General features: G+C 39.9%; 1 protein-coding gene across 1 annotated transcript in view; it reads right to left on the reverse strand.

The window, feature by feature from the left end:
* The window catches only part of LOC139456534 (huntingtin-interacting protein 1-like), a 68,576-nt gene extending 46,699 nt beyond the window's left edge, over window positions 1-21,877 (reverse strand). The window contains exons 1-3 of the mRNA XM_071238303.1: window positions 21,777-21,877; window positions 9,603-9,666; window positions 298-440 (exon numbers count right to left, since the gene is read on the reverse strand). Of these exons, the coding sequence (XP_071094404.1) occupies window positions 298-440; window positions 9,603-9,666; window positions 21,777-21,794 (225 nt within the window). The 5' untranslated portion in view covers window positions 21,795-21,877. The remainder of the gene's footprint in view (window positions 1-297; window positions 441-9,602; window positions 9,667-21,776) is intronic.
* Between the last annotated feature and the right edge of the window lie 3,747 nt (window positions 21,878-25,624).

The raw sequence follows: 25,624 nt of genomic DNA on the forward strand, positions 1-25,624 counted from the left end.
TAGCATGTCCAAGCTTAAGTGGTACCTACAATAGGATGGCCATGTCTGAGTGGTACCTACAATAGCATGGCCATGTCTGAGTGGTACCTACAATAGGATGATCATGTCTGAGTGGTACCTACAATAGGATGGCCATGTCTGAGTGGTACCTATAATAGGATGGTCATGTCTGAGCGGTACTTACAATAGCATGTCCAAGCTTAAGTGGTACTCACAATAGGAGTCCATGTCAAAGTACGCTGACAGTGGGGTGTTTATGACTAAGTGGCACTTATATATGTGTGGAGGAATACTTACATTAGGGTGTCCATCTCGAAGTATCTTGTGGAGAACGTGGAGAAACTTCCAGCACACGATGGGGTTGCCCTGGACAGGCAGCTTGGTGGCAACGGTCCAGAACATCCCTCCGCCATTGTCTTGGAAGGTACCAAGGATTGTGTCTTGTACAAGTTAAGGGCATTATTCACAGTAGACAAAACAAGTATGTATGATCACATATTTATCTTCCATGCATTTAATGGAGATATCAAATGATTTCTGACACCAGATGGCCATAATTTCAAAAACAAACAATAAAATGAAAGAAATCTTTGCAACTCAGTAAACGTTCTATTATGTGTCATTTGCTTGGAGTTTAAAGATGATTGTTCTTGTACAGAACTCCTGTAATGGATGTTACACATACCCCCCAGTGTACTGAAACATAACCTGTTCCAGTACAAGACCGGTACACCCTGCTAATGACACCACAGAAAACCCCTGATCTTGTAACATGAAATGGGCATTGTCAGCAGGAGAGTGCTGGTCTGATTCTGTACATACTCAATCCCCAACCGAATGGGGGTGTTCTCACAACATATCCTCAAAAGCCCAACATTCTTCCTTGACATTATGGTATAGAACCTTATGATGTCATGAAGGTGAGATGAAACATGGTTAAACACACGTTCAAGATTATGCATGTGTGTGCGTGCATGCACTTGTAGTTGTCTGGGCGTATGTCATTATGACTCCTATGAACCAAGACTCTGACATCAGGTAATGCAGCAGCAATATTGACAATGAAGTCTTCGTCTCCTCTACTTATCATCCCTGATTATATCCTCCTCCGGTGTTGATCAGTTCCTGGCCATACCATCCCCTCAGGGTCTAACTGCCATCAAATCAACAGACTTTCACCAGACTCAACACCATCTCGGGTTCTTCGCCCAAATCATTATTTTCCCATTTCCTATTAAAATCAGCTTTAATTGGCAATGAGGTAGTAACAAGTGGTGACTGATCATATCATGTGACCATATTGGTGCAGCGTGGACCAATCGGAGAAACATGGAGCGACAGCCAGTCAATAACATCAATACAGACTGCAGACAGATTTGACAATTGACCAAACTAATGTAAACCGACAATTTTCCAATTTACATGCAATTACTTTGAATACCGATCCTCATAGCAATGGATCTACTAGAATCATATCATGATGTTTTAAATGCATAGTGTGCACAAGCAACTCAAATTTACTACCAGAAGTGAGTGAGTATGGTTTTACGCCCCTTTTAGCAATAATCTAACAATATCAGGGTGGGGGGACATTGTACCCATGTCGGGAGTCGAACCCGGGTCTTCGGCGAGACGAGTGAATGCTTTAACCACTAGGCTACTCAACCACTCTTACTACCAGAAGAACAGTTTGATGAAAGTGTAACCCATACATAAGCAGACTCTTTCTGAAGAATCTTTTTGGGGGTCCTCAAAATTCAGCTTATCTATGGTCATATACGGTATGCAAAGGTGATTTATTTTGCTTATTTTACGCAAATACATAGCTAACATGGAGCTCTGGTTGTTGTTCCAAAATCTGATGCAGTTACACACATCACCACTAATTATTTGCTAGTTCTTTAACACGGCAATCAGCAACAATCAGCCATATCAAGATGACCTGGACCAGACAAACCAGTGATTGATGTTATGAGCTCTATCCCATGCCTACTGGGTAGGATATTTACACTCAATCGACCAAGTCAATGAGTACCACCTGATCCATTAAGCCAACTCTTACAAGCACACGTTGCTGAACACCAAGGTTACCTTGCATTGGCCAAATGGGGTCATCATTGCCAAGATTAAAAAAAACCCAGAAAAAACACACTGGCTACTTCGTAAACTCACTTACTCTAAATAAATCAAAGGAACTAACAATAAATCTAGCTACTTGTTCAAATACAATCTGACTTTTTGTTCCTACCAAATAACATGCTCCTTTTGTGTCTCATTTTGCATTATACATGACCCCAGGATACAACTCTCGTATCCTGTATCTTGATGCAAATGAAATTTGGCAAATTGTTACAAGGCTATCTGCAATGTTTTGATAGGATTAAAGGATATCATCAAATGATACATATTACATTTTTTCTGTGTTCCAGTATGCAGAATAAAAAATACATAACAAGTTTTCTTACTATTTGTATCACAAATGATGTTTCCCTACACATAGATTAACAAAACAGCGGAAATGTGGAAGTGTTATTTCCTTACACTGTTATCCATGGTAACAAAATGGCTGTGACTGACCATGCTGAGAAAGAATTACATTATTATGTAGAAAAGTGGAATCTGCATGTGTAATCGGTGTCAAACCCTGTCAAACACATTAGCTCCCAATATATTGCAACAATTTAGTAATTACTGCAAGACACTGTTTTTACCAATACACGGACCTATTATTTGAGAATCCCATATAAAACTTGTAACCATATTAGTCATGACAGTATGTCATCTTGCAACCAGACAACAGACTACACACACAGGGAATGTAGACATCTCACAAGACCATTCTGCACAGACAGGTTGATAAGTTTATTACTGGGGCTCCAATACAGTCTATAAGGTCGTAATGAAGTGTCTCAGAATAGACCAGATTGGATAATCATTGAAACTGGGGGTGGAAGGCAAACAGGAAACCATGAGGTCACTATGTTTCCGTGGCGATAGACATGTCAGGGGACTCTCCAGTTTCAAGAATAAACAATCAGGAGGAATTCAATCAAATACATATCCATACTCAAGTTCTTAGATTCACCATCATAATAAATCAGCTGTTTAAAGCGACATAAAATTCAGCAAGAAAGTCAAAATTCCTGGCTGCCAATCCAGACTCGCATACTTTAACAGGCCTAGGACAATCAGAGCACTAACATCACTTTGTGGAATGGGGCCTCGGCCATAACATCAATGTTGAAAGTGACTGGCATTTATTACAATCCATAGATTCAAATACTGTAGAAGTAGAACCCAAGAATGCCCGGTCCTGTAATTTCTAACACCATCATAGTTTGGGGAGATATATTTCACTTAAACAAATTAGATTTCAATAGTTCTAATTTTTGTAATAGATATGTCTAACTTAAATTTTGCAAAATTAATAAATAGAAATAATTTAGTATTGAGAAATATGCTCATTTAGGACACACCCCTTTTAAAAGTGTTGAACTTCAATTTGAAATCTCCAAAACAAACAGGTAACAGAAGCATGATAAGAATATCCTCATTCGACAAAATTCTGTTAAAAAATGTAGTTTGTCATTTGTGATTAAACACAACATGCACAAGGCAGTCTTCAATCCACAAAGAGATCTTACCATACTGATATTTGACATTTGTAGCAGTCCAAGAACAACTTGTGGAACAGGGCACTGACCTATTTAGCACGTTTAGTAATCGAACTTTTGGCCTCCCTCAGCCTGTGTTTTCCTAAATAATTTGTAAAACAAGACAAAAAGTGGTCTGGTCTTTCCAGAAAAAAATATAATAACATTATTGAAAAGATTCCAAGCATATGAAAAATCCTATGTAACCCACCAAGATTTTGAGAAAAAAAATTACCTGGCAGATTATACTTAGACGTAGTCATATTAAATTGGTATTAAAATAACTGAGTTAATTCCATGACTAGCTTTCATATAAAAATTTCACTAAATGCCCATGGAAGTCGAATCATGAAAACTGGTGTCACTGTTGATACTACTGAGAGTTCCAATCTAAGAGCAAAGACATAAAATCTCCAAATGGTGATTGTTTCCTTCCTGGATATCAACTTCCCAGAAATTGATACCCTTCCTTTGTCAAAAAGTGTCAATAATCATAGGTGCTGTCATTATTATTGGCAACATTACTTTCATATTGGTGAAATACCAGAATCATTGTCAGTTTGAGACCTTGGTACTGACGCCAATATCTCACATCTAGAAATAAGCCCTGCATGTTAAACTAATGCTTCTTCGTTGTGTTCAAAGGAACCAATACGGATGATTTTCGAAGTACATGTGAAAAAATATTATTCATATCTGTTACGAAAATAACTCCAGTCTAGTTATCGTGGGGACAATTTATAGTTTGTTGCATGGCGTGAACAAGAGAAACTCAGTCGTCCATGGTTCTTCAGATTTCCTTTCATACACTGATGTCTGATATCCCACAACTGATGTCATCAATTCTGTACAGTACTGTCTTCAGGAATCAATAATTCATGATCATCTTGTGGGTGTCGCTGTTGTTCATAACAGTAACAACATCAGCAAATTTCCTTTTCTGTCGAAGGCAGCTATATCTAATAGTAATGTTCAAGTAATAGGTGCTATTATGCAGTAATATAATAAACAATTACTGTGTTAACCGCCAAAGTGACTGAAATTGGCACTGGTCCTACAGTCCTTGCCAAACTGCTCAATAGTTAAGATATCATAAGGACTAGTAGATATTTGAAATATTTAAGATATGTTATCATCATAAGGACTAGTGAACTATACTGGTAGTTCCTATCGCTGCACCAGCTCCAATAAGCAAATTCTGACGAACTTTTAGGTGAGGTGAAGGTGACGTAAAATTTGGTTTAACATTGTGTACAAGATTATTGCACGTGTATGTGAGTGGCTGCTTGTACTTGTCCGGACTAATGACGATTTTATAGTGCTAGCCCACTGAAGGTCAGACGAACCATGGTTAAACGTCGGGTTCAAGATTATGCATGTGTGCATACACATGTACTAGTCTGGACTGCTAGCCTACATAGTTACCATGCCAAAGTTTAACATGGATACCCCACTCAGATGCAGTTCATCTATTACGAGCCGACCAGTCCTTGTTTTATTCCCATAATGCCAAGTGCCAGGCAGGGTAACAACAAGTACCATCTTTCAACAATGCAGCAGGGGATTAAACTACCAACCTTCCGCTCTCCAGGCACTTTCCATCAACTGGACCAGATAATGGGGGCGGTTCTGAAGCAACGAGACAAGTTGATTGTTCCGAACTATCCAGACAGACTGCACACAAAGCTGAGAAGCTTTTCGGATCTCTGACACTCATGACAACAACCAGGAATCTCTTTTTACCAAATTGTCTGTGACTTTTCCCTGGGCCAAAGCGACCATTTACTAATCAGTCAGTATCAACGCGGTCAAGGTACAATTTTAGCCAGTATTGACAAGTTTATTCTATGACTCACCACAAATTACTGGTATCATGAGTGAAGGAACCAATGCCTAACCACAAACTTGTGCCAAGATGATAATGGTTAAACTTACTCTATAAAATATTGATCCTTTGTTTCCATCTGGTTATCAGCAATGTTATGTCTACCATGTCATCACTTGTGTTTTGCAGGCAGTGATACATTCATGATGTCTTGGAAACACAAGTTTGTCTGGAATTATAGTAGTTGCCTTTTCAATCATTCTGATTTTAAGGAGTGAGTGAGTGAGTGAGTGAGTGAGTATGGTTTAACGCCGCTTTTAGCAATATTCCAGCAATATCACGGCGGGGGACACCAGAAATGGGCTTCACACATTGTACCCATGTCGGGAATCGAACCCGGGTCTTCGACGTGACGAGCGGACGCTTTAACCACTAGGCTACCCGACCGCCCCCTGATTTTAAGGATTCAACATCATCACATCCAGCTGAATGTGATTAGAAATCTCATCAAAATCAAATTATGTTTTGTTTATTTTTTGTTTAACTATGAACTCTGAACAATATGGCAATATGATGCAATCCTGTAAATAATGGAGTCTGGACCTGTCTGGACCACACCAATTAGTGAGTGATGCTATGAGCATCACAATATGTCGTCAGGGTACAATGAGACCCAATCTGCCAAATCACTGGGCCTGACTGCTCGAGCCATACAGTTGCCCCATACAACAAGCTATAAGGTTGCTCTGCCCGGGACCTATTCTTAAATCATTGGGGTACAATGACACCTAATCTGCCAAATCGCTGGGCCTGACTGCTCGAACCATGTAGTTGCCCCATACAACAAGCTATAAGGTTGCTCTGCCCGGGACCTATTCTTAAATCGTTGGGGTACAATAACAAAATATCTGCCAAAATCGCTGGGCCTGACTGCTCGAGCCATATAGTTGCCCCATGCAACAAGCTATAAGGTTGCTCTGCCCGGGACCTATTCTTAAATCGTTTGGGTACAATAACAAAATATCTGCCAAAATCTCTGGGCCTGACTGCTCGAACCATATAGTTGCCCCATACAACAAGCTATAAGGTTGCTCTGCCCGGGACCTATTCTTAAATCATTGGGGTACAGTGACACCCAATCTGACAAATCGCTGGGCCTGACTGTTTGAGCCATGTAGTTGCCCCATGCAACAAGCTATAAGGTTGCTCTGCCCGGGACCTATTCTTAAATCGCTGGGGTAGAGTGACACCCAATCTGACAAATCGCTAGGCCTGACTGTTTGAGCCATGTTATCACCTTGTTCAACAAACAAAGGTTGCTGGAGTCCTTAAATTCTAACCCGGAATCCCAACACTGTTACAGGGGCAAAGAAACTAATAAATCATTATCCTGATACCCCGGTAATGAAATAGCAATTCTGTTGCTATAATAGCCTTTTTTATAACATTTGTTTTGATTGTTTGTTTGTTGTTTAACGCTGCATTCAGCAAAATTCCAGTCATATATGACGGTGGTCTGTAAATAATTGAATCTGGACCAGACATTATAGTGATTGACATCATGAGCATTGATCCATGCAATTGGGATATGATGACATGCATCAACCAAGTCAGCATGCCAGACCACCCAATGCCGTTCATCACCTCTTACGACTAGCACAGTTGTCCTATACAGCAAGCATGGGTTGCTGAAGGCCTATTCTACCCTGGATCTTCACAGGTCTTATAACATCTGTGTTTAATTGAAATACAGGAATTGACTGATTCATTATGCTACATGCTGTCACCATGTAAATAATCAAATGTGGGACAGGCATTGAACACATGGTTGACTGAACCAAGCCAGACCATCAGGACATCGCACCATCTGATCCTCATTATACCAGCAATGTATACTAGGGATCTATTCTACCCTGGAATCCCAGAATCAAGTACAATATAGACCTCACATATTTACCTGCCCCCATGAATATCTAGGTTAGAATTGGTCTTCAGCAACCCATGCTTGTTATAAGAGGCAACTCATGTAATGCTTGTCGTAAGAGGTGACTAACTGGATCAGATAGTCAGAATCGCTGACTTGGTTGATGCATGTCATTGTATGCTCATGATCTCAATCACTAGATTGTCTGGTCCAGACTTTACTATTTATAGTCCACCATCAAATAAGTGTAATATTGCCAGTGCAGCGTTCAACAACAAACAAACAACATAATTTTATTATTGTTGTATGAACATCATGAACTGCATAAATCTTTCGCTACAATTTTCATATTGCAATTATCATGACTTGTTTTGATTTAAATGGATTTGTTTGGGGCCGCAGCAGTGAGAAGACTCCTAAAACCAACAAACACAAATACAAATCCACAACAAACCAACACAGCAGTAAGGGTTTTTGTCATTTAAAAAATCCTCTGATTTTTTCTTCCTGAAATGATATCATAAAATCATATTTCAACACATATTTATTTCATTCATTTTTCAACATCATGATGAGATCTCTGATGGACTGGTCAATCACATCAATTTCATTAAGACAATCAATTCTGATGGCATTTCCTCCTAATGGATGGGTCACTTATCCCGACCAAGTATAGAATATCACACCAAGAGCCTGTGAAGCCTCCACATGTCATGCTCAGTCCAAGTAATTCTATAAAAACAAATTAAGAGATTAATCGGCTGTGGTCTCACACTGTCCAAGCTGCTGTGTGTGAACATTTGCGTCCAGTGCAGACACTGACCACCATGTTGGTGGACACGGCTAATGGAGATAGATGTGTCCAGAGGGACATCAGCCACTGCAGTTTAACATTAAATGGCTGCCTTCACCACATGGTGTCCAGTACAAGCAGTGATCACAACTGGGATTCTAAGTGAGTTTACTAGAATGGAGCAACATTTTACTAGACCTGGGCTTCCGGCTAGTGGCTAACATTGCAGATTGTAATATATGGACTAGAACCAGGACTAGAACCAGCTGAATGTTCTTGATAGAATGTTCGGTTACTAGACTCAGGCTACGAGTGTCTGAATTGCATATATTCAAGGCCATAAAACATAAATATACATTTTCAAAACTGCAAGGTGTCGTTATGGTTATTGAGCATTAGGACTTTCTGGTCACTGATATCCAATAAAAATTACACCCACAAATTTGAAAACACAAACAATAAGTTAGAGGAAACGTTCAGTGGTATTTTCTTTCCGTATTACCGTATTCGACGTAATTAGCGCTCAGGGCGCTCTCAAAATTAGAAATAGGGGGCCCTCATTAGAATATTATTTTGGTGAAAAAAAAACAGTGTTGAAAGATAAATTTAGTGGTTTATGCTGACAGCCTGATATGTGTATGCATGACATATATTTTTCCAGAATTTAATTTCCAATAACAAAGGGTGCATACAACACTTGAGTACGTATTATACGTGAATAGGGGAAGGAAGCGGTGCGTATTATACGCGAAGAGGGGAAGTAAGCGGTGCGTATTATATGCGAATAGGGGTCAGAAGGGGTGCTAATTGGGATTGTTCACTAGCCAATATATTAGCAAATCTCGCCATGGGTGGTTATTAGAGAGGGGCGCTTATTACGTCAAATACGGTGTATGTCTTCTCATCTGACATGATTCCCTCTGGAAAACCTCAAACTTACACATCCTGTCCATCTGGAGAACAGGATGCAGAAAAAAACTATTGTACAGTAGAACCCTTAAACTGCAGTTTCTTCTGTCAAATATTATATATTTATAAATAATGAATATCATATTGTCGTCAAATACCACATTTCTTAAATTTGGGATTGAGAATAAAATTGGTAATTATAACATAGATAAATTCAGTGATTGACACAGCCACTGAGACTAGTGAAAATATAGCTGGGTAAGTTGCTTTCTCCTCAAATCTAATTACATAAACTACTATTTCGAAATGACCAGTGGACTACTATGATATGACCAATGGGATCTATCCCTACAATCTGCGACAAACAAACTTCTTCCATGCACATTCTTCAAGTACACAAGCACAAGATCTATGACCAAGTTGGATTCTTCTATAAACCTGTACCTGCTGGTTACTGAGAAACTTCTGGTTGACAAACAACAGAATTCAGAAGGATACTTCGAACATGCTTTTCTTTGACAGGTGTTTCTTGACTGTTGATAGCCTTGTTGATTGCCACAGCCTGGAAAATAAAATGCACGGATTAAAAGCCACATTTAACCAAAATGAAAATATCTGGAAAGTAATACACAAAATGTCTGAAAATAATCCAGTCTGGACCAGGCAATCCAGTGGTTGATAGTATGAGCAACAAATCACCATGTTATCAACACAAAGAGCCAGATTACACATTTTATGAACCACATTCTCATTTTCTTCAGCTCTTTTCAGAATGGATGTTTTCATATATTGTTGAACAACAAATGAATAAGATATAAAATATGTAAAGGGTAAATAAATTTATCTGTTCGGCATACATGCTCAGTATACATCAGTATTCTAACTTTAGGGGGGTCCTTAAGTGTACTTGAAGTTATTTCCTATAGTAATTGGCCCCTTAAACAAATCTGTAACTTTTAACATTAGCTCTATGACAAGGATGTTGTCACACATAATTTAAACACTGCACGCGATACAGGTTAAATATTTTAAATGCTAATTCTTCCATAGCATGTACTGATGGTTTTCAAGCACAACTGACAACAGACTATATTTCTACAAAATGCTGGTTGGTTGTCATTCTCATAAAATTGTGTGGGGGGTAGGCATTACACAGCTTAATTCTAATGAATAAAGTACTGTAGTCAAGCATTATTCTTCGGGTAATGTTCATTTGTGAAAATATAACTTCCTGAGTGATCAAGTTCAGCAATAATCTGTATTACATTATTGTCCTCCACGTCACACAAACTCGAAGTACTTATAATATATGTGGGAGAATGTAAATATGGTTCCTTTAAAATCAGTGTTTTGTCTTTGGCTCATGAAATAAAATACACAGTGTGACATTAGAAGGATCAATTACTTCTCCAGTCACAGCAATCTAGTTCAGTTGTAAGACAGCTGTTGGTTTTCAACAGCAGAACACAGGAGAGAAGACTGAACATCCACAAAATTAAAAAGAGTACCAGAAACAAAATCAAACTAGATTCAACACGGGCTGTCTGAAAATGAGTCATCAATCTCACTGAAATCCTAGGTTGTCATTAAGTCATAGATTGTAATATTTCTGTTTTTTTAGTACAGGGCCCACTTGCACAAAAGGATCTTAGTGCTAAGACAATTGTAAACCTATGTTAAAGTATGGGAGTTAAGATCATCTTAGCGCTAAGATTGCTTTGTGCAAGTGGGCCCTGGACTCAGATACTGGGGTCGGGTGGGTCCTGAGTAGGATCTGGATACCCACAGGATAACACAGATCCATGGTTAGTTACATGATTTATTGCTTAACGACATTAATAACTAAACTCTACAAGTAGCTAATGTTTGCATTTATTTCTGATTATGTATGCATTCCTTCTCCTTGAGCATGTTGAGTTTTTTGTTTGTTTGTTCAACTTTGTTGTTTCACGTCGCACTCAGCAATATTCCAGCTATATGACGCTAAATGCGCAAAGTGCTTCATGGTAAATTTGCTCACGTGAGGCACTGTCTTCATCAGCTGATGAACGTCAACAAATACAACTTCAATCCGTATATTGACAGATACATATAGCAAACTATATCAACGTGGAGAGTCGTGACGTCATCCGTCCCTAACATTCCATTTGGAGTGGCATCCCTTGGTTTTACAAACGTTAGAAAATGGCGGCTACAGAAATGTCATTCACTTGAAATGAGTTCTCAGAAAAAGTTAGCGTTGGAAAGAAATCCAGACCCGGCTGATGCTGAAAATGGATTGATATTAACGTTCTGTGAACTTTTGGTGTGTTTTTGAGTCATACTACGGCTGCTGATGACGGGGATTACCGCATGAGGCGGCACGGTTGGATTTCCCGAAGCAATACACGACAGTGTGGAGCTCAGTGATTTCTTTTGGTAAGTCGAGCATTCTCTGTTGCAGCTTCGAATGGACGCTTTATTTTGACATAAATGATCTGTCTGGCCTCAAAGCCCGCATCATTCATAGCCTGAATTGATGTCGTCAGTTGTCCCTTTAGTATTTCTGTAGATGTCCGCTCGATTGACAGCGTAATCACATGACATACTGTCAGCTTGGTAGTGTTCATCTAGGCGAGGTCACCCACTACTGTCAATATTAAGCGGTGAGATAGCCTTGTGGTTAAAATGTTTGTTTGTCATTCTGAGTTCAATTCCCCACAGGAGTACAATGTGTAAAGCCCATTTCTGGTGTCCCCTGCTACTAAAAGCAGCGTAAAACTCACTCACTCATAAAATATGTCCTCTTAGCACATCGAGAGCATTATCTAGAGTAGCAGTTGTGAAACACCGACCAGCTGTCTTCCTTGTTAGTCCATGGCAATGACAGAGTGGTGTGTTTAACATGTGGGTCAGCCCCCTGCTCCTCAATGAAGCAAGTGACACAGGGAGTCTGGTATTTCGTGAGTAATACCCCACTCCTGTACAATGCGGCCCTGGAATTTCACATTCTAAAACACTCACCCGATCCAAACTCAAGGAGCAATTGTTTCAGTGTTACCAGCAGCTTGTATTGTCAGTCACACTGACTGTAACACGGGTCTATACCAGTTGGACAGTGGAACATTAAGCTCTTGTCAAATCATGAGCAACTGGTCATGTTTATGTAATGAGCAACAAGAATTTGTTTTGTTTTTTTGTTGTTTAACGCTGCAGTTTGCAATATTCCAGCTATATGACGGCGGTCAGCCGTCTGTAAGTAATCAAGTTTGGATAAGACAATCCAGTGATTGACATCATGATCATTAATCCACGCAATTGGGATACGATAACATGCATCAACCCAGTCAGCGAGCCTGACCACCTGATCCCGTTACTCGCCTCTTATGACAAGCATAGCCGCCTTCTATGGCAAGCATGTATGAAATGGCTCTAAAATAACTGATTGATAATGAACATTCTAAACTGTTTTTATGAAAATGACACTGTGTACTTGGTGCATGACAAATATTGTAAATCATGTAAATGTAAATGTTAAATTAAAATCACAATTTACCCTTGCTGATCACTTGAAAATAGATCAACATCTGTCTGGACATACATTAGATAATCTCACCCTAGTGTCTTTTGATATCAAATATATCAACACGAGTTGATAAAAGTGCAAAAACTATGAGAACTATGTCAGAGAAATCACTTGTATATATTGATTACAGAAGTTGGATCAACTTGAACCTTCGGGGCTTATTGATCTACTTACAGAATCAACAGATTGGAGTGACTTCTCGTTACATAACATAGTCTCTAGTAGGCAATATGACACCCACATTATTACAGCAGCTTATAAATAATTCATTGGTTGATCTGATGACCATCATGCAAGCACACTGCCAAGTACAGATAGTCTTGGAATGCACCACACAACACAGACACTGTGGCCACCTGATTCAGTCAAGCCATCAAGTACAACAAGTACAGTGTTAAAAAAGCGCAATAGTCTAGGAAGAACTGGTTCCTGATAGCATAGGGATCAGGTTTTCCATCAAACAAGTTTTCTCCACTGCATCCCATCCTTGTCTGTGGTTATCATCCTAGTTTTCTTCCATCAAAGACCCCTTATCCATGGAATGTATCAAATCACTGTTTCCCAAGTAAGAACTCAACTCTAATTAACCTAACCAGTTAATCTGCCTAACAATAATTAGCCATGCCAGCCCTCTATTTCGGGATAATACGGATCCAAAGGGACCAAATTGTGCGCTTACCACCCATGTTTTATCAGACTGTTGCTCAATTAAAAGACTTGGATGACTACAAATATGTTTCAACAAGGTTATTGTTTTACTTTACTGTCATGACTGGAACATGGCTCTGAAGATATTTACATTGTTTTATCATCTTTATCTCATAATTAATTCACACCTCTGTAAAATAATATGGGCTCCAAAAATATTGCCTTGGCCAACCACAGATCTAATAGCAGGAGCCAGGTGGCTCCCTAGAAATAAACCTAGCTATGAGGCCAACACATTATACCTAAACCATAGGCCCGCAAGCATCGGCTGACATACTTGCTATTTCTAACAAGGAAGTGTAGCTTGTTCGTTAGAGTTACAACATTGATCCATGCTACAAATAGATACTGTCCCAATAAATATAGCCATGCATGCATCTAATGAAGATACAGTAACTTCTGGAGACCACACATCCCATCTGCTATCACACCTACAGCTATATTCCGGTATGTAACATCAACAATATTATTTCACCCTTCCCCATGGTCACGCTGAATGATGATCACAGGCCATAAATAAAAATCTGTTCCAAGAAACCTGACGCAGTTTTATGAAGGTGGGAAGATAGGGATTTGGGAGCAAATTTTCAGGGTTGTGTGTTGCTTGAAGCATGAAGGCACTATTTATTGTGGCCATTTGTCAGCTGATTGGCAACATCCTCACTGTTTCACCACACTTTTTCATATCATATTACAAGTTTGTGAGGTGAGGTGAGGTGAAATTGGGTTTGTCGCGTCCAAGATTATAGCACTTAAATAGCGACGTGCATGCACGTGTGTGTTTGTGTGGCTGCTTGTACTAGTCCGGACTGATGCCGATTTATAGTGCTAGCTCACTGAGATACCATGCCGCAGTTTAACATGAATACCCCACTCAGACACAGTATACTGACTCTGAGCCGACCAGTCCTTGTTTTAGCCCCTTATTGCCGAGCGCAAGGCAGGGTAACAACAAGCACCATCTTTTAACGTCTTTTGGTATGACGTGGCCGGGGATCGAAACCCCGGGTTCTTCTTCTCTCCAGGCGAACGCTCTACCATTAGACCACGGAGTCGGTATTACAAGTTTGTTGTTTATTTTGTTTATTTTTTAATGTCACACTCAGCAACATACCAGCTACATGATGGCAGTCTGTAAATAATAGAGGCTGGACCAGACAATCAGGTGATTGATATCATGAGCATTGATGTACACAATTGGTGAGGTGAGTCGAGGTGAAATGGCGCTTAACGTCGTTTCAAGATTACTGCACTGACTGATGCCGATTTATAGTGCTAGCCCACTGAGATACCATGCCGCAGTTTACCATGAATACCCCACTCAGACATAATATACTGACTCTGAGCCGTCCAGTCGTTGTTTTAGCCCCTTAATGCTGAGCACCAGACAGGGTAACAACAAGTACCATCTTTAACGTCTTTTAGTATGACGCAGCCAGGATCGAACCCCGGACCTTCTGCTCTCCGGGTGGACGCTCTACAACTAGACCACAGAGGATACGATGACATGCATCAAACAAGTCACCGAGCCTGACCACCCAATCCCGTTAGTCGCCTCTTATGAAAGCATAGTCGCTATTTACGGCAAGCATGGGCTTCTACCCCGGATCTCGACAAGACCCCGGGTCTATTACAAGTTACATTCCAGAATAGACCACAAGTACGTAACATGAAGAGATAGTTCCAGATTGACCTGTTGGCCCACCTGGTTGCATCTAGTGTTACAGTTGGCCTGTCACAACCTGGCCTTATCCTCATACATAGTGTTCGCTCATGTGTCAAACTATTCCGCCTAGACAAACCAGACATCCTTCCTGTAAAACTTAGTTACATTGATCACTTCATCTGCAAACTAATTTATTCTCAAGAACCAGCACCATACCCATGCTCATGGGTTTCATCAAAGTGGTAAACGTCCGAGACCTGCATCACTTCAGACTTGCCTTCCACAACTAGCTGACACGCCGTGATATAACTTGAATACTGTTCAAATCTGTGTTACACCCGACTCACTCAACTCATTTCCTGTACGAAATAAAGAGATAACAACCAAATCAGATTCTTTCTTCCTTAATCAGATTCTTTCTTCCTTTTTCAGTCCATATTGAAAACTGTATCTTTACCAGTGAGTGATTTTATTTTACCATTGTTAAAACCACTGACAGCAATACCCCAGCTACATCACTGAGGCCTGTAGGGAGTCTAACAGTCAAGCGACCAGTTCTTAGAGTAACACCGATAGAAAATAACATTTTTCGTCCACCATTCCACATGTATAATGACAACATATAGAAAAACCTTTAAAAATGGCAAATGTCTACTTGTCCTAATGATACCTTATCCAAAGAAGCCATGCTTGCCTGTCATAAGAAGTGACTAATGGGATCAGGTGATCAGGCTCACTGACATGCTTGATGCATGTCATCGTATACCAATTGCGTGGATCGATACTCATGATGTCAATACAGACTCTGGTCTGGTCCAGACTCGATTATTTACAGACCACTGAAATATTGCTGAGTGAGGTGTTAACAAACAAATAAACAAGTTTGGCCGTAGGACTATAGGTCTAGTGACAATTTCTATTGCTGAGTAAGTGAGTATGGTATTACGCCATTTATAGATCTATTCCAGTAATATCATGGCGATGGGCTCACAGTGTACTCATGTGGGGAATCAAACCCAGACTTGGTGTGATGAGTGAATCTTTTACCCCCTGGGCTCCGCCACCACAGTCAAAATCTAACTTGTTGCCATGGAAATGGAAAAAATAAAAATTCTCAAAATTCCTAAATTGACAACCTGGTATTTTTATAACAGAATACCTATTTGTTTTAGAGTAAAGGTCCGGACAAACACACCACTATGAACAGAGTCAAAGTCAAACATGTTGCCAAGGAAACGGAAAAAATATAAATTCTAAACACCCCTAAATAGCAAAAGGCACCATTGACAACCTGGTGTTTGTGCGTACAAAGTGTCATGAAAGAATACCAATAGTTTTAGAAATACGGTCCGGACAAATACACCACTATTAACAGAATCAAATTCAAGCTTGTTTCATTTGGAAACACATTACATGCCGAGAAGACAAAAAGTAAACTACAAATACTTGTTACTTATTCTTGTCTAACCTCTCTATCTTTGATGGATCAGAAAAGTAAAAAGACACACTACAAGATCACACATAATGAAAGCAACTGTTAATATTGAAATAACACTGATCCAAGCATTAGATGCAGAGGACAAAGCCTTTTCAGAAGTAAACATATATACATGTTGGTATAAAACTACCAACATACCACATTTTAAACTGTGCTAGCATTTATTCCCATTAAACTGACAACCTCAAACAACGTCATGCCAAATATTAAGAAAATTACTCAGCACACAAATATGTTTTATCTTCAATCAATTCTGTAAACAATAAAACGAAACAAAATGTGACCCAAGTTGTATTTGAGTTGAGTGTAAAAACCCCTCACCAATTAGAAATACTTTTCCATTCACAGTCACCTGTGACCTCAAGGCATGTTCTTCTGGTCTTGTAAGATTAGCTTATACTGGTTCATAAGTTACCACTAAAATCTACTGAAAATACTGCCATAAAACTTGAGATAGTATTCTCATTCCAAAGTGACCTTAAACCCATTAACAGAATCATACCTCTACGATTTAAATTCAAGAAGATAAAGTTTATTTAACAAAATGAAGCCTGAAGCCACTGTCCATCAGTTAGTTCCACTAAGGGAAGAAAGTCGAGCAATGCATCAACAGCCAGGCTCACAGGATTCCAAAGAGGATTACCACAACTGGTCGAGCAAACAAACCGATGGACTTCAAATAACATTAACGTGATTGGGATGTCTACATCAACTACATTATCCGCTTCAACAATTACTGGACTTGTGAAAATTCCCTTGATTATTAGCACAGAGGCCCTTCGATGTGTTAGATTAATATTGGTGTATCTGAGAAAGGGATTATGTCTTTAGCTGCACAATAATCATATTGTGGCTGCAAGGCTGAAAGTGTTTGTTAAGAAGACTGTCAAGATTAGAAGGCCATGGGTTGACTTCGTGTCAGCTGTCTAAATGTTCACTGACATGAACCCAACAAATTCCTTTCTCAATAAGAGATCTTTATATTCCAGAATTTGTCAGTTTGACATATTTTCCAGCTGAGTTACACTTTGCTTCAAATCTTTTAATCATGGTAATACAGTGTTAGAAATTAACAGGGGTCCTTGGATCCTTACGGTACGCTGTCTTATGGTTGAGGTGAATTAGGGTTTGACATCACATTCAAGATTACTGCACTTCTACATAGCAGCACACACGTATTCTGGACTAATGCCAGAGATACCATGCTGCAGTTTAACATGGAGAACCCACTCAGACACAGTATACTGACTCAAAGCCGACCAGTCCTTGTTTTAGCCTCTTAATTCTGAGTGCCAGGCAGGGTAATAACAAGTACCATATTTTAATGTCTTTTGCTATGACACTTTTTCCTATTAATTTTAGAACCTAGGGACCCCTAAATCTTCAACATTTAACATGATGGTTATAATATTAGGATCCCTCAACTTGCCTGCTTAATTTCAATCACACTTAAATAATCAAGTCCTTGAAAGGCATTGAGAAGTGATACACAAAGGAAGAGAATTTATGGATGTCAACTTCTTTAATATTTATTATAAATTAAGAGCTACAGATAAGCTGCGTATTTGTGTAAAATACACCCCAAAACTATTCAAAACCCAATTACTTTCAATAAACTTGTGTACAGAAACATATGCATTAAATGAAAAACTCAATTGTTTGAAAACAGCATGCGTAAATACCCAATGAAGCTTTTTCACCATGCGTACAACAGGGCTAATTTCGGTAACACACTTATCAGCTAACTTATTTCCCGAGTCAAGCCTATATTTAGAACCGATATAGACATCTAAAACATTATTTCTTTTTTTCAGAAATCTCAAAACTCTTACTCATTTAGGGAAAAAAAACACAAAAAACAATAGAATGATGAATAGACGAGTGAAAAATTATTGATTACCTAGTGAAAAATGTAAAAAACCAATTGAAATAGAAACCTTCGGGTAAAAACTTAATTGATTATCTGGAGCTCTGTAAATTCTCTTCCTTACATATAACCTATAATTTTGCAAATGTTAACTAAAGAAAAGAAAAAAAAGCATTAAAAAAAATGCAACCATTTCTCAGTGCCAACACAAATGGATATAAGCAATGGACCATGATTACACAGTAGTATGTGCAGGGTCAGCGTGGTCAAGGGTTCGCCAGTGACAGGATGATGCTACATCAAAGTGTTCAGACAGCTAATTTAGGCCGTGGTCAGTCTGGTACATGTAATTACTCAAACATTCTCCACATTCATTATACAGTAACTGTAAGTCACACACAAACACCCAATGTTCAGCCATGTTCAATTACAAAGTACTGTACAAGCATAATATCAGTCCCCTGATGCACTGATGGACAAGCATGTTTATAATGTTTATACTACCCACAATGTTATCAGTATTTATCATTCAATTTACATCTGTATTGATATTATGAGTCTGATATCTTGACACAGACTGGCAAAATACACCCAAAGTCCAAAGGCATGTGAACACTATTGATAAAGACTCAGAGTTTATGAAAACGTTTAACACACAATACGATTTTCTCGGTTGTTCTAATAAAAAACAATCCCAATGCCGATTTTGCCGAATAGACCTGCCTATTTTTATCATCTAGACTGGCTTTGATTAAAAACATAACAGATTCCGCAATCATGGTGCAGGACTTACTGTTATACTATTTACAAAGCAATCAGTTAGGTACAGATTCAGTTCATATTTTGTGCTTTGGTAATGATATTTTATCACAGACTGGCAAAATATACTCAATATTAGCCGTGTTTGTTTAAAGTCTGCAGCTCATTTCTTGTAAAAGTTTGTTTGAAAACCGAGTGAACTAGATATTTTGACAAAACAGTAGCTCTTGCCATTTATTTATTAAATGTAAACCTTTGGAGTTGTGTGAGTGAATAGAGCATCAGGATAACAGAGCTGAAAATGGGATGAGTACTATAAGATGAAGCTGAGAAGGGGGATGAGGGGTGGAACAGAGTGGGGGTGATTGTTTTATATGGTCTGAAGTCTTAAAGACAGACAAGATTATTTGGAACCACCAGCTTTACTCTCCCCGACAGGCATGCCCAAAGGACACAACTCTGCACAGCTAAATTGAAAATACAAAAACTGTGCCACCCATACCACATAGACTCCCTTTACCATCTTTTGGAATCACATGGCCACGAGGGAACTGAACCACCGACCTTCCACTCTCCCAGTCTTATAAGCAGGTGTGTGAGTGAATGAAAGTTGAACACTGAAGTCAGCAATATTCCAGCATCTCAACAGCAGTAAATAAACAAGTCTGGGACATGGTATATGGACATGGTATATGGACAGGGTATACGGATGAAACACTTCAGATGTTGGTGTTATACTTTGTCAGTGACAACAGCACTCGTCTCTCCTACAGACACTGAAGAAGAAATATCAAGGGTCCCAAACAAGTCTACAAATCTATGGCAAATCTAGATTTCTCCTGAAAATGAAGAGATTCTCGGGAATCCTTTGTAACATATGTTGCCATGGTTGCAAGACAATTGAAACAAAAAACAAACATAGGACTAAATGTTAGCTGTAGTAAGCACCCTGGGAGCTGGGCAAATTGACAAAGTGGGGTGCTTATTGAAACAAGTTACATTTGTTGTCAGAGACATAGCGGTGCTTAAAACTTGATAAAAAAGGTAAGGATTTTCGAAAAATGACTTTGGATCAAGTAAAAGAGATAGCTAACCCATGCCCTTACACATAACTAACCCTAAGGATCGTAAAGGGGTACCCAACCCTAATGATCGTAAAGGGGTGTTTGATCAGAAAGGGGTACCCAACCCTAATGATCGTAAAGGGGTGTTTGATCAGAAAGGGGTACCCAACCCTAATGATCGTAAAGGGGTGTTTGATCAGAAAGGGGTACCCAACCCTAATGATCGTAAAGGGGTGCTTGATGGGAAAGGGTTAAATATAGCGTTGTGGTTAACCTAACCTAGCCTAACACAAACACAACTTGTTCCAAGGATTGAAGAGAAACACGGAACCTGTGAAGTGAGAGCCACAATCGACAGCCTGAGCCAATTAGCGTTAATTAAGCCGGTCCAGTAGACTGCATTGTTGCAAGTTACACCTGCACCACTGCTGTAATATACACACAACAAAGGACCTGTCATGTAAATCTATTTCGGTATTATCTAGACTTGCTCAGAGCTGGGCACATAGTCAACCCCAAGTCTGCATACAAATTCACAATTCCTGAGAAAGTCTGAAATTTTGAACACTATCACAATTTTCACCCAAATTTGCCTGCCAAGGGCAGCCTGTTTGGAATTCTAGATAAATCCTTGCTATTATAGGAGCAGAGTGCTTGATACCGCAAATGCAGTACACCACATGACAAATATTATTGAGTACCATGAGACCAAGGTATAAAATCACCTACCTTTCACACTGTTCCATGAAGAAGAAAATATCAGGGGCTGTTGTAAGTTGCGTCAGGAGATTGTGTCGGCGGCCACAGAGCCATCTTGGTGGGGGGGGGGGGGGGGGGGGGGTCTGCAACAATGTCCAACACAATGAGCACAAGTGATTCACAGCCAAAGGAAGATGAACCATAATTACTCTACAAATCTTAATGCTCTGATACCTTGCAAAAAATCAATTTCTTGGAAATTTAGATGTAAAGGTTTCAATAAATGTCACTTTTCCTGGTTCATGATACTGGAATAAGTAAGTACAGAACTGTTACCATGGTTACAATCAAGTGGTAAGACAATTACACTAATGTCAACAAGGAGGAGGGGGAGGAGGGGGAGGAGGAGGAGGAGGAGGATGAGGAGGGCTGGGGTCGTGTGACATCGGTTTTTCAGGCCTGTACTGCAGCAATGGAATAAAGACAAACAAATGGATGAATGATAGTGCATATTGATTAATGATAATAAAGTCCAGCTCTTTAGTCGGATGAAATAAGGTAGTGTAGTTGTATACACTTGGAGAGGGCGTGGTCTGTGTGTGAAGGTACGCATTTATCATACAAACAAGAATACAGGAAGCACGCTGCCTGCTTGTACGCCACGAAAACACTTGCAACGTGCACCAGAGAGCGGCCAAAACAGGTGACATTTTCTGTGATGAAAGAAGAAGTTGCAAAATGGCCAAGGGAGGACAGGGTTTGGAACATGCTTCGTCCCTGTTTGACAGAATGGCCGCTCTGTGCAAGAAATAAACGATGTGGAGTGAAATATACGAATGAACTCACCTTCAGATGCATGTGCATAATCGTCCCCTCCGTCGATGGAGATGCGACAAGACCAAGAGAGCAGGCTTGGGTGTGGTGATACCAGCGACAATCAGACAGGTGCGCGGCCATGGATGTTGGGAACGATCGACGGCCTTTGGCATTTGTGACCTCGCTTGTGATTGGTGCTTTGCCGCTTCCTTCCGGGTGGCTTGGTGCTGGCTGTCTAAACTGCGTTTTTTGGCGGTCGGTGCAATGCCCAGATGCTCTCAGCCGGTGTCTTCCGAGTGGCTTGGTACCGGCTAACTAAACTGCGTTTTTTGGCGGTCGGTGCAATGCCCAGATGCTCTCAGCCGGTGTCTTCCGAGTGGCTTGGTACCGGCTAACTAAACTGCGTTTTTTGGTGGTCGGTGCAATGCCCAGATGCTCTCGGTGCAACCGGTGTAGTCGCGTGTTGGATTTGTGTGAAAAGTGGAAAGAAGTAGAAAAAAATGGAACTACATTTATGATGAATAAAAGACATGTATCTTTATTGGTTCCTTCAATAAATAAATAAAGAAATAAAGTACAATGATAAACTTATTTGTTTTACAACAACGGTTTTAAGCCTTTGATCTGTTTTTGTTTTTCGTGTTTTTTTTCTTGACATTTCAATATACTAAGTTGAACTTTCAAGATAATAACTTGAAATGTCAAGAAAAAAAACCCCAAAACAAACAAGAGAAGATGTGAAGGTAAAGTTATAAACAGTTTTAAACCTGAAGACGGTGTGTGAAATGAGTGGTGACAGTTGGAAAGAGCATTAAAGCTGCACTGAAGGGCAACAAGACGAAATGGCAAGAAAAGCCAAAATTAAATACGCCAGTCACTTGAAAGAAGTAGACTGAATATATTGACTTAAAGAAATCTATTTCATTTTTTTATGAGAAAAATGTGATGAAATGAAAGATAAGATAAGACAAAACAAGACAAAACAAGTTAATTGTGTTGGAAAGCGAAGCCGAAATTATAGATGAAAGCGGTTAAAAGCGTGTTTAAAGCGGGGAAGAAGCGGGGTAAAGGCGGGGCCTGGGTAATCGAGGCGAAAGAAGGGAAAGGGAGAAAAGCGATTAGTCGGTTGGCGAAAAGGGAGCGATTGGATTGGCGAGGGTTGAGGGGTGAGAGTTGAGTTTTGGGGTTCATGTAGTTTGTAAGAAGTCCGTAAAAAAAGAGTTCTTACTAAAAAGGGGGTTTGCACCCACTAAAGGGTGCCCCTGGGCCAAAGCGAGAGGTGCCAAGAGACTGCGAACAGAACCCGAAGACACAAGAACTTCCAAAAGAAGCCCAAGGTAGCCCAAAGTGGATTTACAGACAGGTGTGAATTGTCTGGAAAACACCCTTTCTATTTATAGAGATTCGGATATACCGCGGGATTAATAAGATGACCGGTGGCCACATTGGCGCTGTGAAATAACCCTTTCCAGCTTTTGTTGCGTACAGGATCGTTTGTCTGGCCTTAGGATGATTTATCTGCAGGTTATAAGCTCGCAACATCCCCGTTAACCACCAGGGCATGTTTTCTTCCGGGGACCTAAAACTGAATACTATACTAGGTTGCATGATATTTCCAATTTTGTAACTACACAAAAGATGCCTAAACCACAAAGACAGATACTATTGATTAATTCGAAAACTGAAAGAGCAACGCTATTCGTTGGGTATGAATAATATTTGTGGAATATTATACGTTATATTTATATAAATGTTACCATTTCTCAGCGCACTTTTTGAACTATAAATTAATAATTGCGTGTTCGGAACCATTTTAATCACAAATGTTTTACTTGGGCAGTTTAAAGCTCATGACAATTTAATATGAAAGTGTGCTGTGCTGTGCTGTGCTGTGCTGTACAGAAGGCAAGAATAGCGCTGGTTTGTGGGATGTCAATGCATTGGCAGCGCCAGACGTTGTATAAATGTATTACCTAGCTGATTATATACTGACACACATCTCAGAATGTCGCCTTGAAACACTTTGCGCAGTCTTTCTCAGAATTTAACTTGTCATAATGGAAGAGGTGATTAAAACTCGTATAGTATGGGTAGGAGAGGAGAGGAGAGGAGAGGAGAGGCTGAATGGCCGTTTTGAATGTTGCACAATGTTGCACAATGTTGCACGTGAAATACATGGTATGATAGCAACTAAAGTTAGATCTATTATTCAGATGATTGTAAGCTGGGAAAGGTACAAGTGTATTGGCCCATCACATCAATACACTCCACCCACCAACTGATTTTGGTATTTGTGTTGATGATATTGCTATTGCAGCCTTAGCATATGCTGATGATCTGATTTTGCTTGCAGGCAGATGATTTGAATCGTCTTTTACATGTTTTGAATACTTGGTGTGTAGGCAACAGTGTACTCATTAATAAGGACAAATCCAAGATTGTACACATTAGAAATGTAAGCGTTCCAAGGACAACAGCTTGTTTTAATATTGGTAACTCTGTTTTAGATATTGGTAACTCTGTTTTAGATACTGTTACTTGTTAGAATTATCTTGGCCCACTGCTCATGGAACATCTGGACTACAATGCTATGGCGAAAGCAGCAGCTAAATCGGCTAACAGGGCATTGGCTCTTCTTGTATGTAAATATATGCAATCCACGACGTATTCCAAATTGTAGGATACGATGGTTTGCCCAGTCTTGAGTAATGGCCATCTATCTGGGGCCATGGTGACATTTCTGCTGTAAATGCCCTTAAAAAAAATACGCTCCAAATGTTGCTGTTAATGGAGATATGGGATGGATTCCTCCGATAGTTAAACAGTGGATGTGGATTGTTAGACAGTATTGTAGTTTTACTAAAATGTCCTTCAGATTAAATAAGTATGTTTTTAGGTGGTCTGAATGGTATGCTGGAGGACCCGTGAAAAACTGGAACTTTCGTGTGAGGGCAAAGCTGAACGAATGGGGTCTGAATATTTCTGAGAATGTAAGCGTGAAAAGTGTAGTTGAATGTGTGCATGATATCTGCATGGGCATGTGTCTGAGTGGAATGAACTGTTATGCAAGCCAGGCGGAAGAACGGGCGGTAATAAATTACGCGCCTATAGAATGTTTAAAGATGGGAATGGGTGTGAAAGTTATGTAAGTATTTTTATGCCTCGTTCTTACCGCTCTGCCCTCTCCAAATTTAGATCAGGTACTGCTCCTGTAAAGTTGGAAACAGGCAGATTAGGAATACATTAGGAATACATTAGGAATGTGATTGAAAGAGTGTGTTTTGAGTGTAAGGAAAGTTACGTAATACTGATAAACCTATTTCATTTTTAAGTATTATATATATACACTGAGCGCCCATGTCACACTTTGTAATCATGCATATGTGCTGTTTGTTCTTTAGTTCTTTAAGGGTCACACCGGAAGTCGACATCAGGCACTGGAACCGGAAATCAGCCACACCGGGGGAACCGGAAATCATGCAAACCTGAAAAATGCGCACCGGAACTTGACATCAGCCAAACCGGAACCGGAAATCATCCAAACCGGATGTCGACATCAGCCACACCGGAACCGGAAATGTTGAAAACCGGAACCGGAAATCATGCAAAACCGGAAGTTTACACCAGCCACACCGGAACCGGAAATCATGCAAACCGGAACCGGAAATCATGCGAACAGGATGTCGACATCAGCCACACCGGAACCGGAAATCATGCAACCGGAAGTAGACACCAGCCGCACCGGAACCAAAAATCATGCAACACCGGAACCGGAAATCATGCAACACCGGAACCGGAAATCATGCAACCGGAAGTAGACAACAGCCAGCCGCACCGGAACCGGAAATCATGCAACCGGAAGTTTACACCAGCCGCAC

This window comes from Haliotis cracherodii, unplaced genomic scaffold (assembly GCF_022045235.1).
Source record: "Haliotis cracherodii isolate W230 unplaced genomic scaffold, xgHalCrac1.p SCAF_11, whole genome shotgun sequence".
NCBI classification, from domain to species: Eukaryota; Metazoa; Mollusca; class Gastropoda; order Lepetellida; family Haliotidae; genus Haliotis; species Haliotis cracherodii.